This window comes from Barbus barbus (assembly GCF_936440315.1).
Source record: "Barbus barbus genome assembly, chromosome: 42".
Taxonomy (NCBI): Eukaryota; Metazoa; Chordata; class Actinopteri; order Cypriniformes; family Cyprinidae; genus Barbus; species Barbus barbus.
Genome location: NC_136720.1, coordinates 20,808,169 through 20,833,258, shown reverse-complemented (window position 1 = coordinate 20,833,258; position 25,090 = coordinate 20,808,169). Strand labels below are relative to the sequence as shown.

Below are 25,090 nucleotides of genomic sequence, written 5' to 3'. Positions count from 1 at the left end.
CATCAGAGGACATGAGGTTCACCCTAAGAAAACAAGCATGAAAATTAAACTTACCTGCAGCGGGGTCATTTGTCTTTCTGAATTTCAAAAGAAAGAAAACCCCTTTTCCTCTTCATTTCTGAAGTATTGCCCCTGGATGCAGCCGCACCCTCATGGCGTATAAAGTTTTCCTTTTCTGCAAATATGGCAGAACTCCATGGCCCGACTGGTTGGCTTTTCCACCATTATCAGGATGATGAATGTGTTTTGCACACAGAGAGTTCAGCGATGAAATTTCCATCATCAAGCTCATCTTCCTAAACCGACTCAAGTACACACATCTCTCTCTCACCCAACCCACCCTTACGTACTTTCGCTAGAGCAAAAATACATCAGAAGTCTCATTTTCTGCTCTAATAGTTGCATAGAGCTGTGTGTGCGAGACAATGAGAGCATGAAAGCCAGACAAGAAGATGAATGACCAAATTAGCAGTGTCGCTCCCTGATTGTCAAAACTAATGGGCTTTTCCATCATTGAATTAGCTGCTAACTGCTAAAGCAAGCATTGGAAATCACTGCCATTCAGATTTGATGCTCTCCTGAATGCCACATGGGCTGGGATTTGCAAATGAAACAAAACACATGAGGTCAATCTCGAAGTTTTCTCTTCTCGTCATCGTTACTAACGACAAACCTGTCGAGTCATATTTAAATGTATGCACATTAAATTGGATTTTGAAGTGTTTTTGGTCACTTTAGTAGCTTTATTAGACAAAATAGTTACACTTCTCTTATATATTATAAAAGTGAATGAAAACAGGGGCCGTGAAGCTACAAAAAAGGTACATATGACATCTGCACTGATATAAAAATTTTGTCTGATACTGATGAGCCAATATATTTATTTGGTTAAGTATATGTTGCTAATATATGAATATTCAGTTGTTTTACAGTAAATGATACAATTAAATTTAGGCATTATAATCAACAGTGCAAAAATGAATAGTCCTTCTGAAATAAACATTATATTTAATAGTGTTATGTAACTATTCATGAACTATTTATGTTTTATTTAACTTTGACCTTTAGGCAATCTAAATGTAAAAATATGCAGCAATGAGCTGCATATTTTTATAATATAATAAGCAATATATCCCATTTATCATGCATCCCTACAAAAAAGCACTATAGAATTATATGCAAAAACCATTTGCATTTGTGCACATTCAAACATTGTACATTTAAGTCACAGCAGATTTATTTGTGAACAAAAACTAGATTTGAGACAACTCTTATGGCGTTTTTCTATTACTTTTGTAGCTCAACAGCCTCCGCTCATTCATTTCACAGTATGGAAAGAGACAAATCTCCTTTCATGTTCTACGGGAGATAAAAAGTCATACGGGTTTGGCATATTATGAGGGTGAGTAAATGGTGCCAGAATTTTCATCTTTGGGTGAACTATGCCTTTGCTTTATGACTGGAGGACGCTACAATGCATATGTTTATAGAGTCTCGAACCACAAGGAAGCAGTTCGTTCCTGGATGCCACGTGGGCTGGGATGTGGGGTGCTCGTCTTTGAGACTTTAGGCCAGTCTTTGGTGTTAGCCGTACCCTATGCACTCTCTCACCGCAGCGTACCGGGACCCTCAGTGCGGAAACTGTGATATGGACCATTAGGCCGGCCTACAAAAACTCCTTCAACAAACATTCTGTCCAATCTGTCAGAAACAGCCTTGCACTTATAACCCTGGTAAAGCTCACTCACCTCACTCTCTCCCCTGTGCTCATTGTGTAAATACGACGAGGCCAAGGTTTCCATGAAGAACTTTGCTAGAAGAGCTAAACGGCAGTGTGTGTGTGTGTATGTATGAGAGAAAGTGACTTACCAACGCAGGTCTTGCTGTCCGAATGCAGGGCATATTTCTGATGACATCCACACACGGGCCCCATGTCGGTGTCATCGCATGTGTGTTGGCAACCACCATTTCCATAGTTACATGTCACTGGTAACACACAAGAACTGTGAGGAGGGCTAAAAAGAAAGTGTACCGCCATGGACACCCTTCTAATCAAAGTACATATTTAGTCATGGACAGACGGAGAAAAATGCTAAATAAAAATGTACATAATCTTGTATATTTAGGATAGAAAAATAAACTTATGTCCAGTAATATGTATCTTTTGTTGATGCCAAAGGGCTTTGGCTGGACAAAGAGACTGACCAGATATTTCACATCTAATACATTGTGCAATACTTGGACGAACAAGAATTTCAAGGACTTTGTTCCACGGTTTTCCCACTAGCATTAAAAATAGAAGAATGACGAATTGTAGATGAAAGTTCTCCAGATGTTCAGGCCAGAGCCACAGCACTATAACTAATATGTCCTTGACAGATCAGTGGCTGAGGTGGTTTGTTTAAGGAGAGATCAGTATTAGAGGACATACTAAAATCAACCCGTAAACCTGTTGTTTAGCTTTGATGCACCAGCCGTTTTCCTTTGAAATATATATTGAGAAGCCAACTTGTGGCCAAAAGGAAAAACGATGGGATTTTTCATACCACTTGAAAAGAATCTAAACAAGTGTCGTTAACTTGGATGAGATCAACACAAACATGATGACATTATAATTTGTAGCTACATCAATTACAATTACATGGTCATTTTAAGTATTAAGTATCAAATATTTGTTCCCTTTTATTAAAGGTTAATTAAAAATACTATTATCAATTAATACAATAAAATTCTATATTATAAAATAAATATAAATTATAATATATACACACAATATTAGTGTTGTCAAACGATTAATTGCTTTCAAAATAAAAGTTTTTGTTTGCATAATATATGTCTGTTCTGTGTATATTTATTATGTATATATAAATACACACACATGCATGTATATATTTTGAAAATATTTACATGTATTTACGTCTATATTAATATTCATATGATTTATATTACAAATAAATATATTTAATACATAAAATAACAGTTTTCTGTAATATATGCATGCATGTGTGTGTATTTATATATACATTAACAATATACACAGTACACATACATATATTATGTAAACAAAAACTTTTATTTTGGATGTGATTAATCGCGATTAATCGCGATTAATCGTTTGACAGTGTTTGTATATATACATATATATATAATTTTTCAATTGAATTTAATATATATGGGGTGGTGATGGCGCAGTGGATAAGACACATGCCTTTGGTGTGAGAGACCCGGGTTCGAATCCACTGTGAGACACCAATGTGTCCCTGAGCAAGTCACTTAACCCCTAGTTGCTCCAGAGGCGTGCGACCTCTGACATATATAGCAATTGTAAGTCGCTTTGGATAAAAGCGTCAGCTAAATGAATAAATGTGGAAATATACTTTTATTTGAAATAATATATATTCTGGCCAGGGATTACATAATTTAAGTATGACATTTTTAGGATTCTGAGAGAGGGAACAGATTGATATTTGTAAGATAAGTAATTTCGGTAAGTTGATACATACATTTGCAGTCATGCTGATTTTCGGCTAGCTCAAATCCTGGGCGGCACTCACACGCCACACCACCTTTGGGAGTCTCTCTGCAGATATGGGCACAGCCATGATGCTTATTCATACAGTTCATCCCATCTGCCGAAAGAAAGACAGTGAGAAAGACAGAGAGAGAAACCTGAGTTACATTCGTGTAATCTTCCCATTACAAACACTCCTCTGGCAGGCTCCTGGAGATGAGCGTGTGATTTTTATGAGTGGTGTAAATTAGTTTAATGTTTCTGCCACAGGACCTTTTTTCACACGCAGAACAACACTGACACCGGCTGACCCGTGGAAGCACACACAAAGACTCTCTCCACGGACAACGTGCTCAGCAAACAACTACACTCCTTTTTTCTTCTTTCATTTTTCCCTATTTTCTTGTGAGATTGCAAAATCTCTCCTCCTGTTTCACCCACAGGAATAATTCACCCACGAATGAAAATTCTGTCATCATTTCGTTCCAAACCCGTATGACTTCATTTCTTCCAGAGAAGACAAAAAGAGAAATTACGAAGAACATACTGGTTGATTTTTTCCAAGCATTATTGGCTTTGTAATTTTATTTATTATTAAATTATGTATTATAATATTTAAAAAATAAAATGGAGCCATAATGCTTTTTGGAGCTTTTTATGTGCTTTTGTGTAATTTATAAAGCTTGAAAACTCTTGATTGATTCAATGCAAATTGTAAGAGTATTTTTTTGTAATAAAACAGTGCCGTTCAAAAGTTTGTTATCAGTAAGATTTTAAGAAGTTTCTGATGCTCATCAAGGCTGCATTTATTTGATCAAAAATACAGAAAAAAAACTAAATTTGTGAAATATTATTGCAATTTAAAATAACAGTTTTCTATTTTTATTTAGTTTAAAAATAATTTATTCCCGTGAAGCAACGCTGAATTTTCAGCATCATTACTCCAGGCATGATCCTTCAGAAATCATTCAATTATGCTGATCTATAATCAATATTAAAAACAGTTGTGCTGCTATTTTTTGGGACCTGTGATACTTTTTTCAGGATTCTTTGATAAATAAAAAGTTATAAAGAACTGTTTATTCAAAATAGAAATTTTGTGTTACAATATACACTGCTAATCAAAAGTTTGGGGTCAGTTTGTTTTAAAGAAATTAATACTTTTATTCAGCAAGGATGTGTTAAATGGATAAAACGTGAGAGTAAGGACTTATATTGTTAGAAAGGATTACTATTTTGAATAAATTCTGTTCTTTTTAACTTTTTATTCATCAAAGAATTAAAGAAAAAAGGTCACAGGTTCCAAAAATATTTAGCAGCACAACAGTTTCAACACTTACGATAATTAATCAGCATATAAGAATGATTTCTGAAGGATCATGGGACACTGAAGACTGGAGTAATAGCTGATGACAATTCAGTGCTGCATCCCAGAAATTAATAATATTTTAAAGTATATTAAAATAGGAAACCAATTTCACAATATTACTGTTCTTTCATTATTTTTGACACAGCCCTGATGAGAATAAGAGACTCCACATTAAAAACATTAAAAATCTTACTGATCCTAAACTTTTGAACGGCAGTGTGTATGTTTAGATATATACAAACTAACAATTTGCAATTCAGAAAAGGACAGAAATTTCAATTTGCTTTTTCTTTCCCTTCCCGTTATCTAACATAGCATCTCACCGCCCTGAGCGAATCCTCCTAGTTTCCTAAACAAAACGATAACATAAAAGCCCTGAATAAAAGACACAGGCAAGGGATGACAGAGAGGAACTGTTGGGCTTCTCTAATGGACATCCTCCTCATCTTCAGGCCAAACAATGAGAAAAGAATGTGTGTGTACACAAAAGCAAGTCTCCGTGGAAACATGGTGGGTTCTTGCATCTCTGCCCCCTCTGTAGCCTCTTCAGAAGCGCTAAGTGCTCTCAGGACAAAGCCTAAAATGGGCTGCTTTTCTGTCGGCGTTCTGGAGGACACCTTGATGTGCCCAATTAACGTGGACTTTGGAGAGGTCGTCAAACCTTTAAACGACAAAGAGATCTGCCACATTTTTCACCCAAGAGTAAGAGAGTGTGAATGTGTGCTACTATGAAGCATTTTTACTATCAAACATTACTCTAGGCCTGCGACTGGCAGACTAATACTACTATGAGACTTCATTGGGTTTGGTGGTGTTTTAACTGGAAGTGTTGGAGATCACATAAGACCTTCAGCCCAGCTAAAGTTTTAAACATGCCACACGGCTGTCACAAGAACACAGAGAGGAAGGGAGGAACTAAATATTGACCCCTTATACTGTCATTCCTCCATCAGTGTATATCCACAGCAGCACTCAAGAAAATGTGAGAAAAAAAGGCATTACAGGAAATTTTAAGTGAGTGCTTGAGAGAAAAAGACAGCCAGCTCATGCACATACGTGTTTAATATCAGTATACACTTCTCCGTGTGTCCATGAGCTCTGTTACCCATAAACCCACCACTTAAAATAAGTGCTCTAAAAGCCCCAAATGCAATGTCAAAAGGGAAGCCACCTTTTAACATATAATAATTTATACACCAATTACAGTACAGCTTAACCCAGTGTTTCCTCTGCCCCGAAGAAACAGTCTCAGATGTCCATAGATGGACAGAATAGGATGGAATCTGTCTTTGTAGCTCTGAACATCAATGTAATGTTGATAAATTTGAAATAAAAGACCTCCGAAGAGGGCCTCCACATCCGACAACTCTTTATAAGGGTGGACAACTTTTGTTTTAGCAGGTGAGGCCAACACAGAAATATTTAGGAGTCCATGTGATGCATTCATTAGATGCATTCAAGGTGTCTATGTAAAATAAAATTCTATAATCTTTAGAAATAAAAAATGCAGAACTTTCTAACAAGGAAACAAATATGAAAACCTGCTAAACTTTGTGCTGTTTCTGTCCGTGTGTAGCACCTACTGCTCTGCCGATTCTTCCAAAACATCTACAAAATTTAATTTTTTTAATAATTTTATTGTTTTTATCATACAAATCATAACTAAATTGTTTGTTTGGGACATTTTGAAGTAAACTGGAGCGGATCTTACTCAAAATTGCAATTTTATCTTCAAGACACAGTAACATGATTAATTCTAAAGATCATAGAAAGGGTTAAAAGGGTAATTATGACACAACAAAAAATTGTAACTAATATTACTAACTATGAAAATTACAATATGACCCCCTTGGCTAACATGAAGTGATGTAACCATTTTACACAGTAACAGTAAAACCCTGGCTAATATCATGTTTGAAGGGATAAATGTTTAAAAGTAAGAAATTAACTTTAAAAATCAGTTGCCTATACACAAGCGCACACACACATACACAAAAATATCCACAGGCCCCCTTTTTCCCATCTCTTGTAAATGCCATTTTAATTGAAATCTGTCAGACTTTCAATCTCTCTCCAAATGCACAATGCTATAGGTACTAAGCCATGAATTTCAATGAGGCTCTTTTTTCACCAGCAACCATTGATGTCCTTCAACTGAAAACAGCCTTTTCCAAAAACCCTCCCCAATCTCTTCTTCAAACACAAGCTTTCTTAAGAGCCTGTCACAAGTTCTCGCTCTCTCTCACACACACACAAGCTTATTAATTACGGTTAACATTAAAGTGGACCTTTTTCTGGAACGTTCCCCGGCTAACCCAGTGACCCTTAATGATGTCACAGTGACTGGAGAAAGAGACAGTATTCCAGTGTCTATGTGTGATTCTATTCTCTCTCTCTCCTTATGTATTTTCCTGAACCTGAGGTTTACAAAGACCTGGTGACTTTAGTGTGATCTTACACTAACACTTTAAGCCTCTATCCTGACACGGTGCAGCTGTTTTCTTCAGTGAGGAAAAAGTCAGACAGCAAAAAAAAAAAAAAAATTTCATTTTTAAAATACACATTTATTTACTTCATTTTAAAATACACATTTATATTTTACCCACATTTTAGATATATTGTATTATATACTACAATTTTGTTAAACTATTAAAATAAATAAATAATAACCAGTTTTAAAATGAATTAAATGACTAAATATTATTACATAAATAGTGTTATTTTAGTATAAAGATACTACTATAGTTTTTATTAACATATTGAATCAGTTTTTATTTTTATATTTTGCATTTTAATCTAAATTTTAGCTAGTTTTATAAAAAACAATATATATTTATATATATATCACTGTTTCTTGAGATAAGGGACAAAAGTACTTTTGAAAAGTGACAAACAAAAAATCCATACTACATTCATTTGAATTGGATATCTTCATAAACACGAGTCTCATCTATCATACCATGAAAAGGAACAGGTTTTTTATTTAACCACTTTTTTAAAAAAATTACATTTACTCACTTAGTAACTTGACATTTGTCAACTCCGTCGGACACATGAAAATGTTTTATTTTGTGTGTTTGATCAATTCAACAACACTGTAACGTCTTTAAGTGTGTAGAAATGGTGTGCCTTAGCAAGGTTAAGTGATAAATTGCATTATATACACTTTTAATATTATTTAATATTGTTTTGGAATTAGCCATTTTAAATTACCGTCATTTAGTTTACAAATTTTTTCATTTTTAATATATACAATCAATGGTTTTGTGCACACAAGACACTGATAAATGTAGATAAGTTGGTGTTTAAATGCATGAACACACTCAATTGAACAAATGAAACATACATTTTTTTATAAAAATGAAAAACCTCCATCTTACGGTGTTGACGCATAACTAACGGTGTTGACACACAATTGACGGTGTTGACAAACTAATCGAGAATTAAACTGAATAAAGATATTTACCTAGTTTTAACATGGAAAAGGGAGAGAGTATCAAGGGAAAGGGTATCAAACTTCAAACAAAGAGTACCTGGTGACAGGATCTTTAAGGCACACATGAAAATCACATTGGGCGGTCTATGTCCAGCATTGTAGTATTGGAACGTCATCTGTGGCTCACGCTGACAGAGATGAAGGAGGCGGATAAGGTCCCCTTCCTCGATTCTCCAGTTTCAGCCAACAGCCTGTTCGGGACGGATAGACTCGGTGCAGATGACAGCAACTGTCTCAGCGGAACGAGCCATGACTATTCAGCGCCATGCGGTCTCCTTCGAGGAAGGGACCGTCCACTCGCTCAAGGCTTTCCAGAGAATGCTGGGCCTTATGGCAGCGGCTTCGCCAGTGCTTCGTTTGGGTCTGCTTCACATGCGTCCCATGAAGCAGAGGGTTCCATTTTCAGCTTGGCGTCACGGTCGCCATCGCATAGCGGTGACTCGGGCCTGTGTATCAGCCCTGAGCTGTTGGAGGGACCCTTTCTGGCTGAAGCGAGGTGTGATCTTTGCGCACAGAAGGAAAGTTGTCACGACAGACGCTTCCAACAAGGGTTGGGGAGTGCTGTGAGACGGCAAACCGACCTTCGGTCTTTGGTCTGAGGAGGAAGCGGGTCTGCACATCAACTACCTAGAAATGCTAGCAGTGTGCCGTGCCTGTCAATTCTTCCTGCGGGACATAAGGGGACACCACGTTCTAGTACGATCAGTTATCTCTTTGCCTCCGAAGACAACTCTCACTGCCCAATCTATTTTATGAGGAGCACGGATGCCCAGTCTTCCGCTCTACCCGTTCCCTCCAATCGCTCTGCTACCTCAGGTACTCAGACAAGTCAGGGAACAACGGCACAGGCTTCTCCTAATAGCCCCCTTCTGGAGGAACTAGCCGTGGGTGTCAGAACTTTTCCAGCTGCTGGAAGCAGCCCCGTGGCCCATTCCCTTGAGACGGGACCTCCTCTCTCAAGCGAACAGCATGCTGTGGCATCCATGGCCCGAGTTATGGGCCCTGCATGTGTGGCCGCTCAACGGGAGCCTTTTGTCCTCCCAGAGCGTGTCTTAAGCACTATGGCAGAAGCTAGAGCCCCGTCTACTAGACGCCTCTATGCTCTGAAATGGTCTATTTTCTCGGCTTGGTGACAAGACCGTGATTTGGATCCGGTCACCTCTGAGGTTCCAGTGGTTCTCTCGTTTCTGCAGGGGCTGCTGGACAAACAGCGTTCCCCATCCACCATCAAAGTTTACGCTTCAGCCATAGCGGCTTTTCATGCCCTATTGCTGGTCGTTCGGTGGGCAGAAGTAGTGCGGTGGTCCAATTTATACGAGGCGCCAGGAGGTTGAACCCTCCTCGCCCTTGTACAGTTCCACTTTGGGACTTACCAACCGTGCTGAGGGCCTTGAGAGGCCCCCCGTTTGAACCACTGCAATCTGCGAGCCTGAGATCGCTCTCGTTTAAAACCACTCTGCTGTTGGCACTGGCATCGGTTAAGCGGGTAGGAGACTTACAGGCCCTTTCTGTCAACCCTGCTTGCCTGGAATTCGGGCCTAACAACTCCAAGGTCGTCCTGAAACCAAGGCTGGGTTATGTACCAAAGGTGCTCTCCACTTCGTTCAGAGCCCAGGTCATATTGCTTTCCGCGCTTCCCCCCCTCGATGGACGACCAGGAATCGTTCCTGCTCTGCCCCGTCAGGGCCCTAAGGGTATACATCGAGCGTTCTGCCTCGTTCAGAAGATCAGAACAGCTTTTTGTCAGCTTCGGTAACCGCGCTAAAGGTCACCCTGTTACGAAGCAAAGTATCTCCAGGTGGATAGTGGATGCTATCACCCTAGCATACTCCTCCATGGGCTTGCAGTGCCCCATTGGAGTCAGAGCCCATTCCACCAGAGGCATCGCCTCTTCCTGGGCATGGTCCAGCGGGGTGTCCATTTCAGAAATTTGTGAGGCGGCCGGCTGGTCCTCGCCATCCACATTTATGAGGTTTTACAACCTGGACGTCCCCCGCCTTGCAGGCCAGGGTCCTTTCTGCTTAAAATTCGCCGTTCCGACTAGATAAGCTATCTCTGGGATTCCTTGACCATTTCTGCTCAAGGCCCTCCTTCTCTTGGAAGATCCATATTATGGGCACTAAGTGTCTACTTCGGGACGACACCCAGGCCATGGTTGACCCGGTGGCTCAGCCTGTGCTTGGTGTAATTTTAACTCCCCTGGGCCCTCCCATGGGAGTCATGTTTGAGTCGTTCCCCATCATAGCACGGCGGGATTGTATTGGTTCCCATACAGCGTCTTACGACGCAGTACGAGTGAAATATCGACAGGGAACACACTCGTTTACTAATGTAACCTCAGTTCCCTGAGATATGGGAACAAGTACTGCATTCTTGGCCGTGCTATGAGCTGCACGCCTCAGTCGCTTCTTTCGAAGAAATCTGAGTTGCGGCGGTGAAGCGGCCGCTTATATAGCCAGAAGCCCCCCCATTTTGGTGGGCTGCATAGCCATAGGCTTGCTCATCGCCGCCACTGTGCCACTGGTTTGTTTTTATCGCACTGCACGAACCAATGGACGTGTAGTTTCAATGCGTGATTGAAAAGGCTTCAGTGAAGAGGAAAAAAGGAGTTTTTATGTGACTGGTCCAGAGGACTTTCTGGTGGGGTGTCTATTTAATTTAGCCATCTATTCTGCATAGCTCTCGACCTTTTCTTTGCTTTCCTCCAATACTTTCTGCGGTGCCTCTTTGCTCTTGGTCCTAATTCTCCTATTTGTTTTACTGTTTTGTTTTGGACCCTGTCCTTCCATCTCTGTCTCTCCTTTTCTAACTGGTCTCTTCTGCTTTCTGGGTCACTGTTAATTCTTTCTCTCATTTTTCTCTGGTACTCTCTGTTTCTTTTTCTTTGCTCCTCCACTGACAGTTTTGGTCTAGCCATGTCTGCCTACAGTACAGATAAAATATATTAAGATCTTTTAAATATCTTAATATATTTTAAATATATTAAGATATTTTAAGTCAATCAACATGTATACTTAGATCATATTATCATGTTATGTAGTTGCTATACATTACTTAATGAGTATTTTGGAGCACTTTTCCACTCCGTCAGCTTACAGGTCAACACCGTCAGACAAAATATCTCACGGAGTTGACGTCTGACGGAGTTGACAAAACAACATGTTTTTTCAACTTAATCATGTCTAATAGATGGTAGCCATTTTGATTTTCCTCAGTTGCCAGCTGCCACTAAACTAAACCAAAATACCAACTTTTATTTCAAAATTCTTGATTAAAATCATCCCTACTTTGAAGACAGTGTTGACACATAAAAGCTGTGACCACAGGGATTTCAACTTGTTTGCTGAATATTTTAAAAAATTTAAAACATACGAGACCATGTGTTGGACTGCTGCATCCATCAACAGAAAGAAGTCAAAGGGGGTCCTCAGGGTTAAAGCTGACCAAAATATGCCTGATTTATTTCAAATTTGAAAAATATCTGACGGAGTTGACATGAATTGATGACAGATTTTGAAAGGCTGTTGTTAATGTATAAAATAATGCAATGTTCACTTTAAGTATTTTGTGATATTTTATTAAGCCATCCAATTAACCTCATATTCATATTTGTGCATTTTGTGCATTTTAAAACCCTTTTTTTTGCAGTTTGATACTGTGACCTCTACAGAGGACGAGTTCATTTGCATGGGCTTTCATAGTACAGTGCCGGTATTTTATAAAATTACTATGAAATAATATAAATATATACAAAACTAAGGATCTAAACATACACAAGTCTTTCATATCCAACGTTTAAAGCCTTTTTAAATTAAACAATTTATTGTTTTTTAAGGCAAATTGTAACATTTTGATGGGGGACATGTTTTGTCCCTTATTTCAAGAATCAGTGATATATTTATATTATATATTTATACAGAACTTCCAGTTAACTGTAATAAACCTGTTCATACTGAAAACCAGTCTGAATTTCTTGTACTGAACTCGAGCTTCAGTTGCAGTGGATTGTAAGTGAAGTCTGTACCCAAAGCTATCATATGACTTTATAAGACTTAGAGTGTACTTTTAAGGTGCTTTCCATTTTTTTTGAAGACAAAATTTGAAAAAATTTAAAATCTGACAGAATTCTCCTTTTGGGGTGAGAAGTCCCTTTAAGTGAACCAGCCTGAGAATATTTTCTTCCTTTAAATCTAAGTATATTTGCTTTGTATATTTAAACAGGTTTCAACAGCTGGCCTTCAAGTCAAGGGAAAAGTTCCGATGCTCCTTATAGCCAGTCCATCCCTCCTACCAACATGACTCCACCTGCAACAGTCAAAGTGCATCGCTCTGCAAAAAACTGTTAGGGAAAAGACAGAGAGAAAACTATAAAAAGAGCAAAAGAGGAAATGCCGAAGCTTATGAAGGTTACTTCACCTCAAAAGCTAATATTTAATCACAGTATTTATAGCCAGCGGAAGACGGTGGGCAAGACCTTCAGTGCCCACTCGCTGTCAGCACCTGTTTGGTACAGTTCAATCAAAGTTCTTCCACCCTAAATATGGCCCAAGTTTCGACTGAAAGGACTGAAATAGTTCTCAACACACCACTCAAAACACTTCACTTAAAGAGTCCTAAATAATTCACCATTTCATGTCAAAAAAAAAAAACATCACTAGGACTACAAGCACAACTATGCTCGTGCCCTTTGACCTCGGCCGTGACCCTGCAGGATTCCACCATCAGAGCAGGATGTTTGCTGGCGACTCGGGACAAGAGCGGGTGGCAGTGTTTGAGTGAAAGGTTTAAAACACTTACATGCACACACACACACACACACACACACACACTCAACAGCTTTCTTCCCAAGACCATTCCATTTTAATGCTAGTATTTTAATGAAAACAGCATAAAATCTAATATTTCTGAACATTTTTCTGTGTGTGTGTGTGTGTGTGCGCTAACAGTGGCTTCATTTTGCCCACTTCCTCTCCTCACACACTCCAAATAAACACATTGCCTTCTACTGTTTATCCTAACGTTTCATCCCACTCCACATCCCACCTTTTCTGATTGTATCCTCCTCAGGACTGAGAATAAGAAAGGGAGAGAATAAAAAGAAAAGAGGGTGAAAAGAGAAAGGTGATATTTTTGATAGATTTGTGATTGATTTTTCGAAATGTTTCAATTATGAGATCAAAAATACATTCATTGTGAAATATAATTACAATTTAAAATGACTGTTTTCTATTTTAATAGTATATCTTATGTTGAACACAGCTGTGTTGCTTAAAGCGGTCATGACATGGATTTTTTTTTAGGTTTAAAAAAACAAAACAGATAAATATGCGGGAAAAATGACTATTTTTAAACATTCTGGCCCTTTGTCTAAAGCGGCCTGTTTTAAGGGGCTTGTCAGTAATCAGGCACTGTAATGATTGGCTAATGTTATTGCATAGGAAACTGTATTAATGCCCCCTCACTATTGCATGTGAGTGTTTTGACAACATGATCAAAATAAAACGGTCATTTTCAGACAAAGCATTATTAAATCATTTACTTATGGTTTATGAGGCAGCTGCAGTCAGATCTCGTAATGCTTCATCTTTCAATAACTATTTCTTTGTGAATTCTCCGTGACACTGTGCCTCGTTTACAAAACAAAACGCTCCGAACAATCCTCTGACATGATCCGGGATGCCATTAAAAATAAACGATCCAATTAGAAGTATTATCCTATTAAAAATAAAGGGAAATTTGGTTTTTCATGTCTTGACCCCTTTAATATCTTTGTGGTAACCGTGATACATTTTTTATTTTCAGGCTTTTTTAATGAAGAGAAGGTTCAAAAGGACTATTTATTTTGTGACATTATCTCTTTTGATCAATTTAATGCATTCTTGCTGAATAATAATTATTTTTTTAAATATGCATTTTACTGACACCAAACAGCTAATATATAGTCTATCTGCAAGGGTTTTAACTTAGACATTTCCAGCACCTTCCAATGCCCATCTAAATGAGATGGTTCCTAGTTTTATGTAGAACAAGTGTAGGAAATGTGAAATGTCCACTTTAAGAAAGATTTTGCAATAATCTAATGTTTATATGCAGATGGGATAATTTCTCTTTCAGGGTATGGAAGGTGTGAAAAGGACTGCAGTGTGTGTGTGTGTGTGTGTGTTTGGGTCGTATTCCTCTCATATGCTCATAAATCATCAGCCTGCATTTCTCCGCCAGCGTCTGAACAGTAGGGGTGGCGCTGGGGTGAGCCAACGCATTAATGATTTTTTTCAGTCAGAGAGAAAAAGAGAGACACGTAGATAGACCTGAAGCTTGTCATGTCATATAATGCATCACTTATGTGTATGCATTGTATGTATAGAGCTTTTTTTGTCAATTTGGGAGCTTGACAGATGTGGCCACTATATATACAGGTCAGTTTTAAAATTTCTCTTCTTGTTTCAGATGAAAAATAACAGAATGCATGTTTGGAATGACACGGGGGCAAGTAAATAATGGCAGGATTTTAATTTTTAGGTAAAATATTCCTTTAAATATTTAGGAAAGGTTCTGATTTATTCACACTACACTACCAAACCAATTGGTTTTCCTTTACCATTCCGAGTCCGATGAAACCGACGGGCTGTTGGCAGGGCACAAAAAAAAGTAAAGTCCTAATTTACAACCCACCAGGAGTGCCAGGATTTCAGCGGTTGAGAAGAATTTACAAGGTTATTATTTTCACAACATGTGGGGACATCTTGTGCCATATTTAAAATCCCATTAGGAGCCAGGGATTCATTTTCAAACTGGACCGCTCGGGTCAGCAGAACACGTAACAGCAGCATGATCAGATCTTAAGGAAATTCACGTAAAGTCAGATAAAGTTTGACTAGGTCCAAAATGGTATTGAACAAAGTACTGAAAAAGAACAAATAGTAATAATATATATATATATATATATATATATATATATATATATATATATATATATCTGTTTCTATCCAGAGCAGGTATAGAGACGACAGAAAGTGAAGGGTTTACATTCACTAGGTTAGGTTGTTCTGACTCCTTCATCAGTGGCACTAGGCCATCTGGAGCAGAAACTCAGTTTATAACTGTGTAAACTAGAGGGATCCAGAAAAACAATAGTCACCCTTTCTCTGGAATGTTTAAGACACAACTATAAAAAAGAATAATGAAAGAAAAAAAACAATAATGGAAACACGTCTCTGACAACTCACAGCTATCAGGCTTTATCGTTTCCTTCTGTGTGTGTACTTGTGTACATGTGTCTTACTATTTCAACTCGCTGCGATACACAGATGGATAGACAGATTGATGATGGATAGATCGATATACACAGACAGATAGACAGACAGACAGACAGACAGACAGACAGACAGACAGACAGACAGACAGACAGACAGACAGACAGACAGACAGACAGATAGATAGATAGATAGATAGATAGATAGATAGATAGATAGATAGATAGATAGATAGATAGATAGATAGATAGAATCTATCCCTCATTCTGTCCATCTATCCATCTATCAATCCGCCCGTCTATCCATCTGTCTATTCATCCCTCAGTCTGTCTATCTTCTTTCTATTCATCCTTCAGTCTGCCTGTCCGCTTCTATATCTATCATCCCCAGTGTTGTGCAAGTTACTTCCAAACTGTAATACATTATAGATTACTTGTTACTGTTATTTAAAAGTAATTCCTTACCTTACAATATTACTGTCTCAGAATTGTAATGCATTACATGACTCCTGTATTACTTTTGAGTTACTTTCACCAAAATAACTACAGAAGTAGAACTTAACATTCTAAAATGACAAAATGTACTACAGCCCTGCGGGCCTCAAATTTAGGCCCTAGCCCGGCCCGTGTCCGACAGCTTATCAGAATTACTGGTCTTTTTTCCCCCCCCTTCTCCCAAACGTTTTTTTTTTTTTTTTCAAATAGTTCAGTTTTGTATGTAATGGCAAAGTGTTTATATTTAGTTTAGTTTTTTTATTAAGTTCATTTAGAAAAATGTTTGGAGCATTTTTTGTTCATTAAATATTTTTTTTCTTTCTTATGGTAACAACCAAGCGGCCAGCGGCAGTCCGGCAGGCTAATCATAACTTATGTTTGATCAATTTAGCAATTTAGCAAATCATCATGACTTGCCTAAAATAAAATCTATAGATATACTAAAATAGTTCAAGCTTATAACAATGTTAAAACGTTAAACCTATAAATGTGCGCTGCATCCAGTAGTTTGTGCGGAGAGTGGAAGCTAAAGCTCAGGACATGGAGGCACCAGCGCAATCAATTACAATTGTTTTTCAATGGATCGCCATAATTTTTGATCATTAAGGTAACAGTAATACATCATTCGTAACTGTAAAGGGTCTACTTTTATTTGTGTGCACTCACAATATTAACAAAACGTTAAACAAAACGTGCTTTTTATCTTGAACAGGAGCGCTTCACAAAAATGAACCGAAATACAGCGAATACATGCCTCACAGACATGATAAATATATCTATAGAAAGCTTTAAATTACTACTTAACAATATAAATAAAAACGTACTATAATCATTATCCGTGAAGATGCACTTCTCTCTAAAGGCTCATCTAATGAGGAGATGACGAATCCTTACTATTTCCCCTGGACACATTCATGGTAATTACTTTTGCTGGGGCTTTACGGCAAGCTTTTATTTGAAGGCAGAACTCTTCAGCTGTGCTGACGGCTCGCTGCTGCTGCGGGACACTAAACACCGTCGAGCCGCTCTTGACAGTCGCGGCAGCACGGACTCATGTCGTTTCCACCAGCGTGGCAATTTTATTATATCAATAATTGATGGATGTCTAAAATATAAAGATAAAGAGAAGCCTAAAACAGGCCCGCGTCTGAACAATGACGTGAATATTGGCCCGAAGCCCGGCCCTAGGGACGTAAAAAAAGTCGGAGCCCGACTTTAAATTATTATTAGTATTTTTTTATTATTTTGGGCTAAAATTGTGTTGTAACGCAAGCATTGCTGAATATGTACTAAGTAAAATATTACTGAAAATTGATTAGTAATGCCTTACACTACTGCGTTACAGCAAAAAGTAATCCGTTACTGTAATACATTACTTTTGTAACGCGTTACTCACAACACTGACCATCCCTCAATTTGTCTATTCATTTGTCTATCTGTCTTTCTGTTCATCCATTTGTCTATCCATCCATCACTCAATCTATCTATCTTTTCATCCCTCAACCTGTCTTTCCACCTCTGTCTGTCTATCCATCACTTAAGACAGACAGACAGACAGACAGACAGATAGCCAGACAGATAAGATAGATAGCATGTGCTTATTGCATATGATTATTCATGTATGCATATTCATAAATAGACCACAACAACTGCTTTAAACAACATTCTTTCATAAACTATGTGAGGTGTTGTAGAAGTGGACATACAGTAAAACGGTGACCCACACAGGTCAATAGAACTGACAGAAGCCTTAGTCAAAAGAACATGGCCTCTTATAGAGCTCTAGTTTTCCACAGCAGACAGACGGCGCCAATGTCACACAAACACACATACACACACACACACACACACACACTCATATAACACTGCGCTAGACTCAGGCCAGTAGGACGCACTGGTGAGTGAAGAATTGTAAACACACAACACCACACATCTCTCTCTCACACACTCTCACACACATATGCATAAGTCTTAGACACGAGCCAATGGGCCATACTGGTGACAGACAAACTGTAAACAAGAAACATACACACATTCACACACACAGATTCCCAAACACACACTATTGATGAGTGAGGGTGATGAAGGAAGGTGAGAGGTTCATTTAGGGTGAGATTAAACGTGTGAAAGCTTGCCTGTTTGTAATCAGTGTGTCTGACTGTGAGACCAAGGCAGATGAGGAAGACTGTACGCGGGCTTAAAGGTGCAGTGTGTTATTTCTGTACCACTAACGGCACCAAACGAAAGTGCAAACGATGGATGAAAGCTGTTGTTTCTATTCAACATTATAAACTCAATTTGAAATTATTATATTATTAATTAATTTTTGTTATGCAATTTAAATAATCATTTTATGTCATTTTATATTGTTTTTAAATAATGTAAAATTATTAACAAATTATTATAAATAATAATAATAATAATAAATCTTGGTGTTTCCATTCCGTTTCTGCTATATCACAAAATTTGCCTAACAATATGTAGGTGGAAACTTGGATATTGTCTGCATATTTTCTTGATCTGATAACGTCTAATCTGATTGGCTGACTTTATGCCTTTACAGTTTACAGCCTTTTGTGATTGTGTGCAAGTACCTCGACTTTTTTTATTATTGTAGGATTATTGTCTTCTGTAAATTATTTAAAGATTTGTATGTCAAATATCTTATATTTAAATAACACCAAAACAAAATAATAAATAAATAAAAAATTTATAAAATAAAATCTTTAAAAAAAAAAGTAATTAAAAAGCATGGATTTCAAGGATAATCATTGGCTCTTTTTATTTTATTTATTTATTTATTTTAAGGTTCTTGTCGACTTTGAGCAAAACTGTATTCCTCGTACAATTAATAAATGTAAAAGATGCCCAGTCTTTCCAGTGGAGAGTTTCTGATTCCTCTTCTGTTTACAGTGGATAGAGCTGTGTCTGTGTGTGTGTGTAGCGTGCAGAGACATCCAGGACTGCCACAGCACATCAGTTAGCTATCCACAAAAACAATCCTTTAACTTGTTTACAGACAAGTACACAAATGTACCACGCACTCACATAAAAAACACACACACACACACTACTACTTCTTATATTGTATATTTTTCTGCCCAGCTCCTTACTGGCTCTATCATTCTCCTCCCTCTCCAATCTTCTCCCATATATATATATATATTCTGAACAAAGCCTTAAAATTAGGAGAGGATGAAAAGAAGGGGGTCGTACACTCCTCTCCACATTCCACACATGATTGTGAGAGACATCAAAGATGCGATTACGAAGCAACCCACTCTCATTCATGACTATGTGTGCGAATTGTTTAGATTTGCGTAGTGTGTGGGAATGCATCCGCCTCGACGTGGAGAAGCATCATTAGTTAAATCTGACAGGCGGAATGAGAAAGCACAAGAGGGTCGCATGATCTGCACATGTACACGTCATGAAGTCACACGTCACAACTGACTTTACCAAGCATTTGAACCGAATGCACCATGCACACACAAAGACATGCCCACTGGTCGCCTGCGCATTCATGCCTTCAACTTCGACCTCTGACCTTCAGCTCTGTCCAGGGTTCAAGACAAGTAGAGAAGTGAGATGTCGCTGAATTGGCTGTTCTGAAGCCACAGTGAGAATTATAGAGCACACATGGACACATGAAAAGAATAAGAAAATAGCCCAATAGGACACGACAATCTTTCACCAGCGAGTAATATTATCAATAACAGTGAAACTAACAGACTATCACAACTTTCATGTTTAGTATGGAATTACATTTGTGCCACAAGCAATGGACATTACTTTTCATGCAGATGTCACAAACAGTCCAAAAATAGTGTTTATTATAATAATGAAACACTGAACTGCACATCTTAAAATGCATGATAATATAATATACCTAGGGCTGGGCGATATGGGCAAAAATTCATATCTCGGTATTTTTTGGCCGATTTGTGATATATGGTATATATCTGTATTTTCGTATTTTTTTTAAACTCCGTATTTAATATATATATTTCACTTATTGCCTAATGTTGTCCAACAAAACATAGCTACATATTAAAGGCTATGAAAACAAATAAAGTGAATGTAACCCTGTAAGCCTTGATATTATGTGCAAAAAAGGGTTAAAATCACATTTCATTCTAACATTGTAACATTGCAATCTAAAAACAAAAATCAGGCTTTTAAAGCGGAAGTTAAATTCACTAAACTAAAAATGAAAATAAATAAGAACAAAAGCACAGAGTTGTGTTAGGCTATTTTGATTATACCATTACAGTCACTTTACAGTCAGTGCTATCATAAACAAACACTTGTAGGTTTAAAATTCTACATGTCACATTTATTGTCCAACTACAAATATTTCAGCGAAATGTATATTTTAGTCAGAATTATTGCGCTCCTATTTCATTGTCTGTTTGGCGCGCATGCGCACGCGGCCCTCGTTCACTGAAGTTTAGCGGAGAATCGCAAAGCAAAAGGCTTGTGCACTTCTGACAGCAAAATGGAAATATTTCCATTTTACAGACGGAGGACATACCTGTGAAATGTAAGTTATGCATAAAGGGAAACAGCACGTCTCAAACACATTAAACAGCGCGAGTAGCCTATGTCTCTGTCAGCGGCACACGCATCTTTTCTGTCCAAGCATCTGACGGCGAGCCGCTTAAACTATGCAAAACTATAAACTATATTGTATCTTACCAGTTTTTAAAGGCCTTAATATAAAGCTTGTCATGTGTTTAGAACAAATTGGATTATGCATTTCTCCGCAGCAGCTCAGTCTGTGTCCTATGCTATATTTTTCAGATGCGCTCGTATCAAACTACTGTATATCGATATAAACGGTATTACCTCATACCGTATCGCTTATAAAGAATATATAGATATACCGCCCAGCCCTAAATAAACCAACAATATACCTTGAAAAAGTTTTATTATGCATATCTTAAAGCCTGTATAATTTCATTTTTTAAATAAGTTAATTAATTTATTTTATTTTTAATTATATTTTAAATTATTACAATTATTTAAATAATAATAATAATAACATTTGAATGATAATGAGAGATCAACATCATAAGTTAACTTTCTTTTTTGTTATCGTCTTTTCATTCTTTAAATTCAGTAAATGACACAAATTGATTAATATGCAGTTGGATTTTTATGCATTTATACCTAAACTTGCAGCTTAAAACTTAATAATATAATATAATATAATTCGATCAGTACTCTAAAAGTTACATTCAATAATTTTGGCACAAATTTAATTACATAATAGAGTGGGAATTAAGACCAACATGGCAAAACTTAAAAAAACAAGCTAACAATGAAATGACTGGCTCATCTAAGTAGGACAAAAATATAGTATTAACAGGATGAGACTTACCATCTGATCGGTGGATGCAGGTGTGCTGGTTGTCACTCAGGAAGAAGCCATCTTTGCACTGGCACTCGTAGCTGCCCATGGTGTTCACACAGATCTGCTGACAGCCGCCGTTGTTGTCCAGACATTCATCCACATCTAAAGAGACACAAACATACGATCATTACAAAGCACACAAACACAGTCATTCAAGCACAAGGATCTGGGCAAAACCACCATGGTTTGTCTCTCTGCATAACCAAAGCCGGCTCAGCTCAGGTATTTGCAAGAGTGTTTGTTTATTCGGAAAAAGCGGTCTTAAATAAGAAATTTAAAGCAATATCCGACATCCAGACCCTCAGTAGTGGCCAAATCGTTACTTAAATACTCTGGCTAAACTAAAATCTGTTTGGATGACAGTATCTTGTAAGTCCAATCTGTATGTGTGTTTGCCCATGGCTTTGTCTTTGACAGCTCTATAAATGGCATTGTGGGTATGTTGGTTTGAGTGACAGCGTGACACTGGAGACCAGTAACACACATGGGTGAGTTTTATGCAGCTTTAACACAGCAACCTGCCTCTGTGGAGTCGGCAGCCCATAACTCTCTCTCAGGGGTGCTATTATGTCTCGGAGTAACACCACTGCCACTCTTCTGTCACTCGTCACTGCTGAATGCTCATGACAACATATTTTCCCTCCTCAGGCTAGAGGTTACAGGTCTTCACCATAGACACTTGAAGACCACTAAAGGGGATCATGCTTGGAATTCACATAGCTGTAATTTGAATAGACAACATGCACATGCTGGTTGTATTACTCCAGTATTTTGTTAAACAAAACAAAGCAAAGCAAAGCAAAACAAAAAGAAGTAAAAACCCAAACAAAAGCAAACAAAACCAAATTAAACAACAAAACCAAATCACCCCCCCCCCCCAAAAAAAAAAAACAACAACAAAAAGCAAAGACCAAATGAAACCAAACCAAACAAAACAAAAATTAAATTAAAAAAAACAAACAAAACCCAAACAAAGCAAAACACGAAATGAAACCAAACAAAACCAACTGCAGCAAAACAAACAAGGCAAAACAAACCCAAACAAAAATCAAGCAAAACCTAATTAAACAAAAAGCAAAAACAAAACAAACAAAAAGGCAAAAACCAAATGAAACCAAAAAAAAAAAAAAAAATCCCCAAACAAAATCAAACTAAAACTAAAACAAACCCAAATCAAACCCCCAAAACAAAGTCCAAAGTTTATGTTTACTGCCCTGTCTGTTTGGAGTGCGTTGAGAGGCAGCAAGTTTTACAAGCTCTTTATTTGTGTGCGTAAAGACCTTTACAGCCGTTAGCGCCTGTGTGTGGCAGCACAAAAGCACACTATTCGGCCCAATGACTTCACTATCATCTCCCGTCTAGCTTATGAGCTAAGACTACTGGGCTAAAGGAGACTAACTGTCTAATAAACTAGGGCTTTTGTGTCCTGAGTGGATCTTGTTGGTTTGTACACTTTATTTGGGCTAACTTCTTTGCTGAAGTCTGGACTTGCTATTTATTCTCTATTTTCTTTGAATAAATTACGATAATACGCATCAGCTGAAAGACATGTATGAATGTAGGACATACACATACAAGAAATCTCATCCACAACATGCAGACACAACCACAGTTTAATTTGGTCACAGTGTTTTATTTTGTGGCTCCTGGCTTTACCTGGAGACATAACTCTTATTTTAGCATCCGCAGGGCGTCTCGTTAATGCAGCCAAGACAGCAAGGCCTTTACTGTCCTATTAACTACTGTACCCATCGAGAGAGGGGGTCTTTATGCCCTTGTCCACAGAGGCATCCCTGTCTGCCCCAGGAACCGAAAGCTTTTTGTACTACGCGGTTTAAAAGTCTGAGATTACTTGTGAAAATGCTTCTACTTTGCATTGATTTAACATAAAAAGTTTTAAAAGAATCTCAAAGTCAGATATTGAAATATCTGTCATCAAATACGCAATTCAAATTAATATGTAATTCAAAGTATATTTATTATGTTATAACCTACACTGCCATTCTAAAATTTAGTCAGTAAGATTTTTAATTTCACCGATACTGCATTTATTTGGTCAAGAATAGAGTTAAAACAGTAATATTGTGAAATATTACTAATTAAAATAGCTGTTTTATATTTTAATATATTTAAACATTTAATTTAGCAATTACTCCAGTCTTATACTTAAGAAAACATTCTAAAATGCTGATTTGATAATCAAGAAACATTTATCATCATGAGTGTTCAAAACAGTTGCGCTGCTTAATATTTCTGTGTTTAAAAGTTTAAAAGAACTGCATTTATTTGAAACAGAAATCTTTTGCAATATTATACGTCTTTACTGTCACTTTTTGGTCAATTTTAATGCATCCTTACAGAATAAAAGTATTAATTCCTTACTGACCCCAAACTTTTCAACAGTTGGTGTATGTTGACCCCTGTGTAATTTGTGTCTGCATTTCCAAAGGATTTTCAGGAGAAGACACACCAAATAATAATTATAAAAATGATAACCGAAACAATCAAAAACTCCACGTCTCCTAATCTATAAAAGAGCAAACTTTGAGCAATAAAATTTTCCTTTGGGAAAGTGTAGCCATGTAACACCCTAAATACACAAACTTTTCTTAATTACATTTTTACCCCAAGCACATTCTAAATAATTTGCGATCAACACAGTGTTTAAAGAATTAATGAAACATTGTAGTTTATACCTTGAGCCTTCCAAAATAAATGCCATGTTGCTATTTTGTAGGTTGTCAAAATCAAAGACTAAGAGGAGAGGACTGAACTGAAGTGAGTTGAAGGGAAATAAACTGAATGGAACAGAACAAAAACAACAGAAGTTCAGCATTAAACAGGACTATACAAAACGGAACAGAAAAGATAAGAACAGAAGGGAACAGAAAAAAGTGAAGTAATCTCAGGCGGAGGCAATGTTACTAGGTCGCCATCCCAGGATCAATCCCAGGATGTGTTTGTGTTCACACAGAAGGCACTCTAGCAATTTTTTGGCAATTTTCTGGGATCAAAACTGTGTGAAAGGGGCTAAAGTGAAGTGAATAGAATTAAAGGGAGCAAAGGTGAACTGAAAAAAAAAAAAAAAAAAGAGTCAAGTGAACCGACAACTGAACAGAACCGAAAAGAACTGGACAGGAGTGAAAAGAACTCAACAGATGAAGAACAGAATAGAAGTGAAGTGAACAGAAACCTAAGAGAAAAGAAGCAACGTGAAGTAAACAAAAGTGACATTAGAACAGAAGTGAAGCAAAGAAAAGCAAAGTAAAGCAAAAAAAGGTGAAATGAACTTAAAAGTGACCAGAAGAGAATGGAAATGAAGAAGTGAAGAACAGAAAAAAAAAGCGACACAAACAGAACAGACCAAAACAGAAGCGAAGAGAAATAATTCAACAGAAGTGAAGTGAACAGAACAAAAAAGTTAAATGAACCCAAAAGAAGCTAACAGAAGAGAAGAATTGAAGAACGGATCAAACAGAACAGAACAAAATCATGTGAACAAACAAAGTGACAAACTGAATAAAATAGAAGTAAAGTGAAATCAATTCAAC

At 37.4% G+C, this 25,090-nt stretch overlaps 1 protein-coding gene across 4 annotated transcripts in view; it reads right to left on the bottom strand.

Annotated features, from left to right (window-relative positions):
* LOC306861546 (signal peptide, CUB and EGF-like domain-containing protein 1) overlaps window positions 1-25,090 on the bottom strand; it is a 72,977-nt gene that overhangs the window by 33,829 nt on the left and 14,058 nt on the right. For all 4 annotated transcript variants that reach the window (XM_079403870.1, XM_079403871.1, XM_079403872.1 and 1 more), the window contains exons 4-6: window positions 21,507-21,641; window positions 3,504-3,629; window positions 1,870-1,986 (exon numbers count right to left, since the gene is read on the bottom strand). In XM_079403870.1, coding sequence (XP_079259996.1) covers window positions 1,870-1,986; window positions 3,504-3,629; window positions 21,507-21,641 — 378 coding nt within the window. The remainder of the gene's footprint in view (window positions 1-1,869; window positions 1,987-3,503; window positions 3,630-21,506; window positions 21,642-25,090) is intronic.